This window comes from Mus pahari, chromosome 5, assembly GCF_900095145.1.
Source record: "Mus pahari chromosome 5, PAHARI_EIJ_v1.1, whole genome shotgun sequence".
NCBI lineage: Eukaryota > Metazoa > Chordata > Mammalia > Rodentia > Muridae > Mus > Mus pahari.
Window position 1 is genome coordinate 2657980 of NC_034594.1, and position 14892 is coordinate 2672871.

Here is a 14892-nt window from a genome sequence, read left to right on the forward strand (position 1 = left end):
CCTGCTGTCACCGTAACCCGCTGTCACCGTAACCTGCTGTCACCATAACCTGCTGTCACCGTAACCTGCTGTCACCATAACCTGCTGTCACCATAGCCTGCTGTCACCATAACCTGCTCTCACAGTAACCTACTGTCACCATAACCTGCTGTCACCATAGTCTGCTGTCACCATAACCTGCTCTCACAGTAACCTGCTGTCACCATAACCTGCTGTCACCATAACCTGCTGTCACCATAACCTGCTCTCACAGTAACCTGCTGTCACCATAACCTGCTGTCACCATAACCTGCTGTCACTGTAACCTGCTCTCACAGTAACTTGCTGTCACCATAGCCTGCTGTCACCATAACCTGCTCTCACAGTAACCTGCTGTCACCATAGCCTGCTGTCACCATAACCTGCTGTCATCATAACCTGCTGTCACCGTAACCTGCTGTCACCATAGCCTGCTGTCACCATAACCCCTCTGCATGTGAGTTTCCAGCATCCTGCATCAGAGCACGACTAAGACAGCTGCCATGACCCTTCACCTCGAGACAGAAAGCCAGAGCTTGAGAGTTGCTAGGCTCCGACACACACACTATTTACCCATGTTGGTCAGTCTCACAGGAAGCCTGTTATGAGCTATTAAGAGTTTGGGCCCTACTCTGTGCATGAAAAGCTCATGAAAAGCCCAGATCCAAGCACAGTTCATTCATCAAAATGCTGTCTGTAAAAGAGGCACTTGAGGCCTAATGTAGTAACTCTTCACACTTCCAGAGCAACCATGTGGCTACCTGCTCTCTATTTCATTACAAGACAAACTGAAATTAACTCTAGGGCTGTACTGTTCCAGCAGCATTGGATACCATGTGGCAAGAGCCAGGTTTCTGACTGGAAAGTCACAGTTCAAAGGACCACTTTACTAGAAGCCTTCCTTGGCTCTGCCTCGAGAAGAGGTGGCTAACCCTATGGGTTCTCTTGGCTATCGGTCCATACCGCATCACACCAGTCTCCCTTATAGACTGTCTTTCCTACCAGTTGGAGAATGAACCATTGAAGATAGGAGAGTCCTCCATTACTGCTTGTATTCCCAAGCTAGCAAGGCGCTCCTCTACAAGTCAGTATGCACTAAATGCCTGCTAACTGAGTGATCCTGTGGGAAGGCACAGAGGCATGAAAGGGCGAGGAAATGGGGCTGGCCCCCTCCACGCTCACTCACTTTAAGAGGTATGCCCCAGTGATGTGAAGCAGGTACAGACAAATGTACTGCAGCTGGCGGGGGATTTCTTCCTGGAAAAGAGATGGGCAGAGTGAGCTTGCTCAGACTTCAAGTGACTATGCATAGAACTGAGAGGACATGGGAGGTTAACAAGGAAGGGCCACGTCTCCACACTCCCACGGGTCCATGTCACATCAGAACCACACACATGGGCTAGTACCAAGAAGGCCAAGGCAGCAGATTCAAGCCTGGTGCCAGAAGGCAACTCTGGGTTGGGAATGGAGACACAGGAACTGGGAAGAGTGTCTCTGCATTACCCCGAGGAAAACATAAAATGGACGGGGGTGGCGAGACGGCCTCGGTGGACTATCTGGCCTAGATTAGATTCTGCCAGTGGGCACACAGCTCACAGAGGAGTCAAGACCCTGACAATGCTCTCTTGAGTGTCTGTGTGGTTCCCTGTCATCAGCCAACACATCATGCTCTGGAGAAAGGGAAGGGAGAAGTCATTGGGGAAAACAGGAGGGCTGTAGGGAGGAGAGACCTCTAAAGGGGGTGGGGGAAGGGAAGACTCACCTTCCGTACCTTCTGGAAGTAGAGTTCAGGTAGCGAGTGCAACCAGTATGCCAGCTGACCCAAGTAGAAAAACTTCACCTGGAAGCTGGAGATGAGGGAGTTCTTGGTGTGACCAGGAACATCCCCAGGGGACTTGCCAAGAGCATAAGGAAAGGGCTAAGCCAAGGCCGTGGGTGAACAGCAGGATCAGAAGCGAGGAGGGGAGGGGGGAGGCAGGGATCGCCACACCCATGGCAAGCATCATGTATAATACCACTTAAGGGGTCACGGCATGTCCATTAGAGGAAGCAGTAGTGACCAACCACATCATGTCAACCCAGAGAAGATCCACTGAATACAACCACGAAAGGCTCTAAGTTGGTTAGCTCTACACCCTTTGCTATTGATGCTCTGGGAGGCCTCTGGAGGGAGACAGGCCTGGTCTTGGCAGCATCACAAGAAGGAACAGGAGTATGGTGGGGAAGATGTGCTATGAATTTAAAAGGTCTCCAATAAGACACAAATCTAGAGTTGTGTTTGTATCTGTCCCATGCAGAATAGGTACCTCTGTGGAGCTAATACAGATAATGCCTCAAGTGGAGATTCTCAAAGATAGACATATTGCTTGCAACCCCATGCTCTACAGGTTCAAGTCACAGCTTGCTCATCACTGGCTTTAATGAGTCACACAAATACTCACGAGAGGTACACATGTGGGTAATCTTCCCAGAGGCTCCTTGGGTTTGTTAAATATCCTTCCTGTGGTGGGTGAGAAGAGCAGGCGTTTAGAGCTGTCGCCATGTGACCTGCTAGGGCCGTGACTGGCCCAGAGATCACTGATGCCGAGAGGAACACACAGATTTTGGAAACAAAGGACCTTGGTGTGGAGGAATTGCATTGGCACTTGTCCAACTGTGCAGTGACATGCCATGCTCTTGGGTCTGGCCACCCGAGTCTCAAGAGGGGTATGACAGAAGCTACATCTACTGAAAACAGCTTGTCAGTCTCTCGAAGGTTCCCCAGGCTCATGTGTAAGGTGAAGTGCTAACTAACTTTACAGAGTTACTGTAGGGAATAAATGTTTATGTGACAGTGTCTAGAGAGGTTCTGTCATGTACACACTCAGGATCTGCTTCCATAATAAAGGATTAAATGCACGAGAAGAGCAACACCCAGTGGAGACCGAAACTCTTCTCATCATTGTGATGGATAATATTGACGGTCAACTCCACAGGCTCTAAAACCACCTGTGTATGAGGCAAATCTCTGCCCGTGTCGACAAAGAAGTTTCTAAATTGGGCCAAGGAAGACTCACACTGTGAGTGTTACTCACATGCGGGCTGGAGTCCCAGGCAGGATAAAAAGGAGAAGGGGGGCTGAACCCCAGCATTCATCTTGCTATGCCCCCTGACTGTGGAGACACTGTGACCCTGACTTCCCTGGAGGATGGACGCCAAGCTGTAGGTTCGTAACCCTTCCTTCCCTAAGTTGGTCATGGTGTTTTATCACAGCAATAGAAATCCTAACTAGCCATCCCTCAGCCGAAGACCTATTGCATTCATAAAGACAGGCAAGATGAGCTCTACTATGAGACTAGGGGACCCAGGAGTAAACGATCTGTGTCCAGCAAGGGTCCAATCAGAATGTTACTTGACTGAATGAATGAGTGACAGAGAAATGAATGTTCTCAACAACTCTTTTCTGAAGAAAACCAAATACACCAACAAAACCAAATCAAGCCAGGAGGGGCTCTTATCTTCTAGACAAAGTGTCACCTCTTGCAGAAAAAAAAAATCAAAATGAAGGAACATTCTGGAAAGATCTGAAATGAGGTTTGTTCAGTTAGCCAGCTGCAATCTGTGTTGGGCCTCCAAACTCCTCATCCCAGAACTTCGGGCACGTTGCTTCAGGGAATGAGACTGTCAGCTGAGCTGGTGGCCCAGATGAGAAGTCTGAGAACCTCAGGCTTCCCCTGGGATGCAGGGCAGGGGCTCATCACGGCTGGGGGATGGGAAGATCGAAGTCCACAGAACTCCTGGAAATGACTGGAAGCTGCGAAGCTGTGCTGCCTCTCACCTACAGCACCAGGCTGAGTACTGTCCACAGTCCTGAAGCTACCACCCTAGCACAGTGAGCTAGGCCACCTACGGGTGGCGGTCAATCAAGATACGTGTATCACAGGTATCTTAATGGAGACACAGCAAGCTAGACCAGAGAGAAGAGGTCTCACCCAACCCCACCATCTCAATTACACTCTCTGCGCACCCCTCCCTTCCTCCCTCTTGCCTGGGTCGCACACACAGTGAGTGAGGCACAGAGCCTCACTGGGCTCCAGCCATGGGAGTGGCGGTGTGTGGTAGCAGTGACCTTTGACAGACCCACACCGCTGCTCTCTATCTCATCCCCGTATATGTCATGCACAGTTGTGCCTCTGTCAGACCTCGGCACTCAGGCACTCCATTCAGAAAACCCTAAAGGGTGAGAGAGCCTCGTCTTAGAGGAAGCAGCTATACATTTAACATGAAGAGTGGTGCTTCCTGGACTGGTGGCTGGTGGCGGCGGTGGTGGTGGTGGTGGTGGCAGTGGTGGTGGTGGTGGTGGTGGTGGTGGTGTGTATGTGTGGGGGAGGGGATGCATTTCTGTCAAAAAGATTGGCCAGGAGCCTTGGTGTCCCAGCGACCCAAGGCCTGCATAGGCTTGTGTGTTTAAACAGGAACTTCTCGATCGGCCTCTTCACTCAGGAGACAGAGAAGTCAGAACGTGGAAGCCAAGAAGCCTAAAAAACCTTCTCGGAAAAATGCAGCCTGCTTACAAATGTCCAGTCTGCTGGGACTGGAGGAGGCGGAGTTCAGAGTCAGAGGAGAAGTGACTCATGCTCTGTGAGGAGCCCTTTCTAGCCCTGTTTAGGCAGCTGTCTGAAGGAGGATAAGGGAGGGCTGGGGCTGGCTGCCTCCGAGTTCAGGCATGCCAAGGCGCCTGAGTTCCAGGGTCGCATGTGACAGCCCCAACAGACAGAGTAACCCCTTCCAGCCCAAGCCATGGCCTTGATCGGTGGCTGGGGGTCGGGGTGGGGGTCCAGGTTAAATACCCTGTTCCTTTCTGATTCCTGACATCTACCCATGCCAGGCCTCAGCGTGCTGGAGCAGTTCCTCCTAGTTTCCTAGCAGCCTTCCTTTCTGCTGTTCAAATAAGAACCGAAAAACTACCCAAATCTAGACAACAAGGTGAGCTGCTACCTAGACTCAGATAGCCTCAGTGTCATTTGCCTATCAGAAAATGAAAGAAAAAACAAACAAACAAACAAACACAAAACCAGGCGATTCATAATCACTCCAAGGCAACTGCAGACAGCAACCAGTTCTGACCCTTGGTTTCCTGTCTCACTGACTACTGAATGTGGAGTTTTAAATAGGAAGTCAGACATCTGGTGAGACAGGGGTGGGGGTGCATACAGGCCCTCAGCATCCTTCAGTAAGTAGGGTGTTCAGTTCCCTCTCCCTTCCCTAGCCCCTCTCTACTCTCCTCCTCTGACAGTCTTAGAAAATCTAACCTCACTCTTCAGCATTCCATTTGCATATAACCTGTGCAAAATATCTGTGTCACATACTCAGGTAAAATTGGAATTTCTGGTAGGGAATTTGATGTAATTCTGGCTGCCTTTTAAAACTTTAACAGCAGCAAAACCCTGATCATCTATGATGTTTCTGAAAATCAACTCATTACTTTAAAAACTGATGAAGGGCAGCTAGAGACACCTAGCTTGTTCTCCCACAAGTTTATTCTCAGTGTCCATGTTAGATAGCTCAAAACACCCTTAACTGACACCCTCTTCTGCCCCCCCCATGGGCACCCATTTACATGTGTGTGCTACATATCTGTGTGTCTGCATGTGTGTGCACGCGTAACTAACACAAACTCGAATAAAAACAAAGCTTTTATAAAAAGGTAAGGAGATGCCTTCCATGGCTTCTTCATCAGATTAAGACTTGATACTGAGCGCTTAGCATGTGCCAGAGGCCACACGAAGGGTGCAGCACCAAGCCTGGTACCTGTCAGCAGGCAGCTTGAGTCAGACACAGAATACACACATGAACCAGTAAGACACCAGGGAGGCAGGCGCAGAGTGTGGAAAGTCCACATGGGGAGGGTGTTCGGAGGAAGTGGGCCTTGGGTGGAAGACAGATGGCAGGAAAGGGCTCACCATAGGCATGGAACGACGCTACTGGACAGAGCACTTCAATAAGGGGAGCGGCTAGCAGAGCAGGAAGAGCAGAGGTGGACACGGAGTGCTAAGTCCCTGCTGATGTCACCAGCAAGGCTCCAGGGCCCAGGTCACACAAGCAAGGAAGAGCAAACAATTTCACTGCAGCTGTGAGGGGAACTTATTTTAAGTAGGAGGACACATGATTTAGCTCAGGCCTTAAAGAGATCCATCTGGCTGAGCAGATCATGGGCTGAGTGGAGTGAGGGCCCGGAATGGAAACAGACTCCAGGCAAGGGAGACACTGCAGTATAGGCAAAAAGCAGAGGGGCCTGGGTTCTGTAACTTTTACATTAATGACAGCTGGAGCCACATACGGACATCCTTGTGCCACTGTCCTCTGAACCAGAAAAGAGCATCCCTCACCCCTACGAGGGATGTCAGGGCCATGTGACCAACGTCTGACCATATGTAGAAAGCGGTGTTGAGAATTTCAGAATCCTGAAGGCAGAGCAGGCAGGCTTTGCTGACTTTGGGAGACAAAGGAAACAGAAGAAACCATGACCAATCCCCATCTCCACAGAAATGGATGACTTCTCAGAGTCTTCGCTGACGGTCTGGACAGGAGGTGACTGCACTTAGAGCAGGAGCCCGGATGGCTCCCTGGTCTCTTGTAAGGCTGAGCATGTTGGGTGGGGGAATGGGCTCTCCACAAGGTAAAAGGCCTGAGGGTGTCCCTGGAGAAGCATCTGAGTCTGCCCCACTTGGCACAGCTGGGGTAGAATGCTGGGGTGGGGGCGCAAGGGCTGAAGGGATTCGGAGGTGAGGCAATGCCCCCTACCACTGCCCCCACCAAACGAAAACCAGTCCAGTGTCTTTGGTATTCTGGGGCCTTTTTTTTTGCCTCAAGCAGCTAAGGCCTCCAAGAGGTGAGCATGGCCTCAATGTCAGGAAGCTGAGATGCCCAAGGTGCTAAAGTACACTGGACCTGTAGCTCTGCCCTCCACGGCGAGCTGCCTTGCCCCTGCAGTGTAACACTGTCTGCTTCGAGTGGAATGCAGAGCCCCTCAGAGAGGATGGAAGTCTTTGGTCTCCCGTTTAAAATTCCGAGCGTGCTGCTCGGGGAAAAAGTGTTCTGAGATGAACTGATAACAGGGATAAGGCAACACACAAAGAAGACATGTTGCCTCCTGCTTTGAGACTATGCAGTCGGCATTCAGCGTTCCTTACGATGGGAGGGCCCATGTCTTGTCAGACAAAAGAGAGCAGAGGGGACGCACCAGAGCAGGGAAGAATCTGAGGTCAGATAGCTATTGGGGGACTTGGTTCCAGACAAGAGGTGCTCCAGATGACAGTGGGCACTAAGGGAATAGTAACACACGCAGGGTCTCCTTACAGTGAATCCGGAAACATAATCTAGAGTGTCCTCGTCTGGAAAATGGATATATATATATATATATATATATATATATATATATATATATATATCCAGATGGGTAACATTGGCCTCTGCTAATTGGCTAGACATGAAATATATCCCTAAAACTTGTGTGTTTATTATAGCTTGGTCCCTGGTACGATGATCAGGCCGCTGGCTTTAGAGAAGTGACTGGATTCTGTGGCACCAATGATGGATATTGAGTTTGGAGGTACTTTTGTGTGGTGGTGGACCCAGCTGGAGGAAGTAGGTCACTGGGACATGCCCTTCAAGGGGGTACATTGACCCTGGTTCCCTCCTCTCTGTGTCTTTGTCCACCATGAGGTGAGCCGCTCTGCGCAAAACATTCCATAAAATGTTTTGCTTTTCCTCAGGGTCAAAGCAATGGACTTGAACCCCACAGATTGAAATTATGAGTCAGCATCAATTGTTCTCCTTCCGGTTGTTTGTTTCAGGTTATTTTGTCATGGCGACGCAAATACAGCCAGACTTCTGAGCCCAAGCCATGCTTCCACGCTTGCTGCGTTGGAAGTGCACAGCTGTGGACACATTGGGAAACATGAACTTGCAACCCTTAAGTCAGCATCAGGGGTATTAAGTGATTATAAATTTGTGGGTGTAGGCTCAACGAAGAGCATGTACAAAGCTCAGTAATGGGGGACCTCGTGGAACAATGTCTGAAGTCAGGGCTGGTAGAACAATACATAGCTTTGTGGATACCTGGGTAAAAACTGTAACAAGTCCTCAAGGGAGTATGACTCTATTAAGTAGCATCGACTCTATTTTACTACAATACCAGGGGACTGCAAAACGAGTTTCAGTTCTATGATACCCGTTCCTGGCTCTTTCTCTTCTCCTTAAGCCCTGCAAAGTCATGTCATCAGCAGAGAAGAGACTGCTTGGTGGCTTACTCTGCAGCCGTCATGAGGGCTACTCACCGTTACAATCACGTAGAAGCACCACGCCACCGCGCTGAGATGAAAGACAAGCAGGTGTCCAGATTCATTGAACTTGCTGTGTTTGACCTTGGAGAGATGAAGGCGTTTGCTGATTTTCTAAAGAAGGAAGAAAACTCCACACATTAATACACTGATACCTGGCAGATTCCGCACTCCTGTTTCCCCTTCCTGAGAGGGAGGTAGGAGTTCAAACTCCTTACAACCCAAGCTATTTAGCATAAGCCTACTGTGTGCCCATGGGGTGCTGACTTTCAGGCAAGCTCTTCTAGAAAGCAGTAGGTGTTCCGGCTGGGAGCTACTTTGGAAAGAAAACACCTCTGGTCCAGCTGTGCTTCATGGACTCCTCAGGATAGCTCATACTGTGTTTCAGACAGCTTCCGCCCCCAAATGGGAACTGACAGAGAGGGCAATGCATGGTGAAGGAATCTAGCCTCAGGAATAACAAAAGGATCTAAGTGAGAAGACAGAATGGATCAGGGCTGTGGCCTTCTCCAAGGAAGAGCGTCACCATCCTAATGGGTCACCAGCTTCTGACCTCAGAGTCCAAAGTGGTCACTTACGTCTAAGATGTACTCCTGAACCACAGCATGCAAGATGATGGTGATGCAGACGTAGAACAAGATGGTGACTAGGTCCTTTGGGCCATAGTGGTAGTGCACTGTCTCGCTGTCTGTTGGGTAAAAAAGGATCTGGTCAGCATCGCCCAGGCATGAAGATGCTATAAGAACCCATAGGGGGAAGAGATGGAAAACACAGTGTATCCTCAAGTGGTCCTCATCTGCTACGGCCTCTGGCTCAGACGGAAGCTTCTGCCCTGGCATCCTGCCTCACCTCTAGACTTGGTCCTTGGGAAGCACCCACGGGGAGGGCCTAAGTTCTTATCACCAAGTGTATGTGGTCACATAGGTACAGGTGTCTTTGAGTAAATGACTAATGTCCCTGGGCCTCAGTTTCCTCCTCTAGGTCACAGTCCTGCCCTTTACTTCCCATGGCACCGTGAGGCACCTCTCTCTGTAAGGTCTCCTTCCGAACCTCAGGCTTCTACCTCTGAAGTATGGCTAAGAGCTTCTGTGCCACAGAAAGTACATGAAGCGATGTTAAGTTCTGTGGGATGATCCTGACAACCTGACTGAGTTTAAAACCACCATGGAAGCACACTTCTGGGTCTGTCTAGGAAGGTGTTTCCAGAAGTGTTTAACAGAATAGGGAAGACCCTCCCTGAAGCAACTGCTTCAGGCTCCTGTGCCACGCCCTCCCCACCACGTAGGACTGCAGCCCAAGTATTCCCTCTCTTCTTTAACCTGCCATTGTCAGTGTTCGTTTGCTTTTGGCACTGCAATTCGAAAGGTAGCTAATGCAGGAAGAGTGTGGCATATCGTGTGTGTGTGTGTGTGTGTGTGTGTGTGTGCGTGCGCGCGTATGTGTGTGCGCATGCGTGCGTATGTGTGTGTGTGGGGGTGTGTGCGCATGCGTGTGTATATGCGTGTGCATGCATGTGTGTGGGCGCGTATGTGTGTGCGCGTGCGTATGTGTGTGTGTGTATGTGTGTGCATGCGCGCATGTGTGTGCACGCGCGTGTGCGTGTGCACGTGTGTGTGTGTGCATGTGCGCGTGCATATGTGTGTGTGGTATATATTTATATATTTGCTATTACTTGTGCTGCTGAGCTACTGTGAAGATTAAACAGGATGAAGTCTACAACACAGCATTTAAAATCACAGTGGGCCTTTAGCAAATGGTGGATTATTCTATAATAATATTAAGTCAGGCAGAAGACTTGTTTTGTTTTTACATGTGTAGATCTCTAACATGTGGCAATCCTCCTGCCTCTGCCTCCTGTCCCCAGCTCTGAGGCTGGGAAAGGCCAGCTTATTGCCTTGCTCCACTGTGCAGACACCAGAGCTGGAGGAAGCTGGGTGGCACACACTCGCTCGCCTGGGGCTCTGTCTCTGTCACGCCCTCCCCAGAAGACGTGCTGGCTACCCTTCCAGCTGTGCAGCTGAGCCTGAGTCACATGAATGAGTCATCTCTGCTGGGATGTATTTACCAGAAGGTAGGCCGGGTCAGTTTGTTTCAGGGTGGCCAGAGAAAGAAGCAATGCTGAACTGGGTCGCCGTGGGAGTTCCTGCTAACTCCGGCCACCCTGGATGGAGAGGACGTGACAGAGGGCAGTGTCTAGATCAGAGGCATGGAGTAGAAAATTTCACATGTTTCCTTTTCTATCTCCCTCTGCCTCTCTACAAATACCTACTCAGTGAGAGGCACTGAGCTAATGCTAAGTCTCTGCCCTGGGGGGCCAAATCCAACTGGGGGTTGAAAAATGGAAGCTATATTTCAGACAGGCTCCACTGCCAAGAGGCAGGCAGAGGCTGCAGCAGGCAAGGATGAGCTGTGGCTAGAGTGTAGGTACTAAGTCTTACTGGCCAGAAAGACCAGGACATTAAGGAAATCTGGGTACAGGCATGCGTGCATGTATACATACATACATACATACATACACACACACACATACATACACACATACAGTTGTACATACACACATACAGTTGTATGGGCATTCCAGGCTCAGGGCTCAGGGTAGGTGATCAAGGTTAGGGTAAATGACAGGGCTGTCATGGGTGGCCTATGTGCCACTGAAGTGTGTGGTCTTTATCTTGAGGGACGTGTAGAACCATCCAAGAGCTTGAATCAAGCAGCCAAGTGTCAAAACTTGTATTATGAAAAGTGCACTCAGCAGCAGTGAACAGGTACAGGCTTACAGGTAAGGATGCTGTCAGAAAGCCACCCTGGGACCCAGCTGAGGAACTCAGGTCCCAAAAGCCAGGCAGGAGGTGCGACTACCTGCTGGACTAGGTTCTGTTTCCCTGCCTTCCTCACAAAGGAACGACAAAGGGGACAAAACTAGGGCACGGTTTGGAACCACAGAAGAACTACACACATACAGAGTTTCATCATCAAAATCAACACAAGGTAAAAATGGGACCCACACGTAGCCAAGTGAGAGCGGTTTAAAATCAATGAAATAAGCCCAGTCTGGTGGTACATGCATGCTGACAGCCCTGCAAATGGCGTCTGACATTGTGGAGCATCAAGGAAATGAATATCACAGTCTTTCCACTAGGGTAGCTACCATTAAAGAAAATGTCGTCAGGGATGTCAAGAAATTGGAACTATGTGCTTCCTTGGTGGGAATATACCTCAGTGCAGCCAGTACAGAATATCATATGGTAGTTCTTCAGAAAAATTAAAAAGTAATTAGTATAGCTTCCAGCATTACTACTGAGTATACATTCAAAAGAACTGAAAGCAGAATTTCAGGGCTGGTGAGATGGCTCAGTTGGCAAAGGCTTTCTGGCATAAGGACTTGGGTTCTACCCCCAGAACCTACAAGAAAAGCTGGGTGTGGTGGCATGTGCTTGTAATCCTAGCATTGGGTCAGTAGAAAAAGCCAGCTTTGTGGGATTGCTGGTCAGCCAATAAACCCATTTGGCAAACTCCATGCTAATGGGAGACTCTGTCTCACGCCCCTGAGGAATGACCTCTGACCCCAAGGTGCATTGATACACACACACACACACACACACACCCGCAAATACGTACCCAACTACACACAAAGAAAACAACACTAGAAACACTGTACAAACTCATTTTTTGTGAATGAAAGGTAAATTCAAAATAAATGAAATCTAGTTCAAACATGGGTTCCCCTCCTCCCAAGATTTCTTAATACAGATATGCAAATATTTCTCAATGCAAAGATATCAGAAATATTTATATATACATGTACACAATGGTATTCAAGATGGGGGAAAAAAAAAGAAGGCAGAGCCAAGCAGTGGCGGCTCACACCTTTAAATCCCAGCACTTGGAAGGCAGAGGCAAGCTGATTTCTGAGTTTTAGGCCAGCCTGGTCTACAAAGCGAGTTCCAGAACAGCTGGGGATACAGAGAAACCCAATCTCAAAAACAAACAAATAAACAAAGTACAGAGAATTCAAGTGCCCATCAATGGATGAAAAGACAGACAAAATGTGGTATGTACACACAGGAATATTTCTGAGCCTTCAAAGAAAAGGAAACCAGACAGATGCTTCAACACTGACTTGATGGCATGTGAAATAAGTCAGTCACAATGATAAGAACTATTTGAATGTACTGCTTCAAGCTCCCTAGGACTGACTGTGTAACTCTTATAGGCAGAATAGAATGTCAGAAGAGACAGGGCGCTGCTTAATAGAGATAGTTTCAGATTATTTCAGTCATTTATGGAGATTGGTTGAACAAACTGTGAGAGTATCTAGCATTACTACCTGTCCACTTAAAAATAATCAAGATGAAACTTTTGTTGTGTGTTTCACCATAACTGAATCACATGGCTGTGGCCAGGAATGACCAAATGCTTAAGTAGACTCAGAGGGGGGTGGGGCGGGGCTGCAGAGTGAGAGACAGTATAGGCTTTATAGACAACAGGGAGCTCTGTGGACTTCCTTAAGCAGCAGGAAGCCCCCAAAGACTTATAAGATCCACTTCTGGCTGGGGAACAACCATCGGTGACCATTAAATCAGTCAGTACCTGCAGGTCTCCAAATGGTGGGACAGAGTCAAGGGCCCTGCTCAAGGATGGAGGTGGAGCAACAGGGCAATGAACTGGTTGCTGGAAACAAGTCTCAAATCCCGTTGGGACGTTGCCTGTGTGTGTAGCCCTAGTCACCACCTCAGAATTAACTCTTCAAGGAGCATTACGGTGTGTTTCAACCAACCCTTGGAAGTGTATTGGGACATGGGCTAGGCAAGTGGTTGCAGTGATGTGGCCATTTCTCAGCTCTCCTAGCTGCTAACAGTCTCCAAATGCTCCCTCAAGGTCAACTCCACCACATGATCCTTGGCCTCATCTCTGGCAATATGTTGCTCCTTTGAGTCTTTCTCCTATTACGAGGAACACCATCGCATCCACTGAGCCACATATCACAACTACTCTCTTCAATAGCTACTTCTCGTTTGATCAGAGAAAGACAATAGTGTGGCTCCAATCTTCTAATGAGTTATGGGAACTGGAACTTTGCTCAAACAAACTCATACCTGGGTTGTAAAAAGTATTTTAAAGTCAGTTGCTCACTACGGCTAGAGATGGTGGGCGCCAAGGTTAAGAGGGCTTGCTGCTGGTTTTTAAGTACCCAAGTTCAGTTCCAAGCACCTACATGGTGGCTAATAACCATCTCTAACTCCAGTTCCAGAGGATGCGATGCTTCTAACTGACCTGTGTAGGCATGTGGTACACATATATGCGGGCAAAGACTCATACGATAAATTAAAAGAAATCTTTTAAAAAATAATTGCTTAAAAAAAATTCACACTGTTCGGGTGGTAGTGACACACACCTTTAATCCCACCAGAGGCCGGTGGATCTCTGAGTTCAAGGCCTATCTGGTCTATAGAGCACCAGACAACCAGGGCTACATAGAGAATCCCTCTCTCAAAGCCAACCAAACATTCAAATAAAAAAACAAGAACAACAACAAAAAATCGTGCTGTTCCTATTATCCAAGTGGCCCTTGTAGACCATTGCTCTCAGGAAGGACACACTGTTGGTGGAGGCTTGTATGTTTCTAGAAGGGTAATGTGTTTAGGCTATTAAATTAGTGAAGTAAATGGTCAAGAGTCACAGCAAAATGTGTCCTGGGGCCAGCACACAAAGTGGTCCTGGCGTGTTACTTGCACACTCCCTGTAAGCAGGCCTGCTGCAGGAAGCAGCCAAGGTTCTGCATTTCCACCAAGTAGTATGCTCTTAACTAGTTTTCTCCCACATCACCATCTCTCACACGTATACTTTGAAAAAGAACACATTCACGAAATTCATCATTATAAAGAGAAGCACACAGTTAAGCAGGGATAGATGGATGGGGATGATGGGCACCCTCCATTTTAGGGGTCCAGGAGGGAGGAGTGGAGAAGGGAGATCTGAGCACATGCTGGGATGGGGGTGAGAGATGGGATTGCTTCTCTCCAGTTGTGGCCACACAGCAAGAGCAGCAGCAATTCCTGCTACTTTTAAAGCAAAGTGAGATCATATGATTTTTTTACAGTACTGGAGACTAATTCAAGAAGTTTAAAGACATTGAATGGGCCCATCCTAAGTAAGCCAAAGAAAACTTATCTACAGGAAATCTCCAACCACAAGCCATCCGTTTGTAACCGGCAGTCTGGCTAACCTCTGACCCTTCCCAGTACCAACATTCTATGGGTTTCTGTGCTGACAGCCAACTATTTCCACATTATTTCAGATCATTTCTATTATATATAAATCTGGGATATGGACTTGAAAAAAATTACAGTGAACAAAATCACAGGGCAAATGGGGCTGGGGATGTGGGTCAGTGGGGCATGGATGACAGGGCCTTAGCTCTGTTCAAAGAAAAGGGGGGGCACTGGGAAGGAGAGAGAGACAGACACAGACACAGATGGAGGGAGGTAGAGGGAGACAGAGAGACAGAGGGGGAAGGGAAGGGAAGGGAAGGGAAGGGGAGGGGAGGGGAGGG

At 48.6% G+C, this 14892-nt stretch overlaps 1 protein-coding gene across 2 annotated transcripts in view; it reads right to left on the minus strand.

Moving 5' to 3' along the window:
• Positions 1-14892, minus strand: part of Tram2 (translocation associated membrane protein 2) — a 74001-nt gene that overhangs the window by 3884 nt on the left and 55225 nt on the right. The window contains exons 3-7 of one of the 2 annotated variants that reach the window (XM_029538804.1): positions 8918-9027; positions 8337-8423; positions 2460-2518; positions 1781-1865; positions 1205-1275 (exon numbers count right to left, since the gene is read on the minus strand). In XM_029538804.1, coding sequence (XP_029394664.1) covers positions 1205-1275; positions 1781-1865; positions 2460-2518; positions 8337-8423; positions 8918-9027 — 412 coding nt within the window. Of the gene's footprint in view, positions 1-1204; positions 1276-1780; positions 1866-2459; positions 2519-8336; positions 8454-8917; positions 9028-14892 lie in introns of both variants that reach the window. The other variant, XM_021198731.1, reaches the window with a different exon arrangement.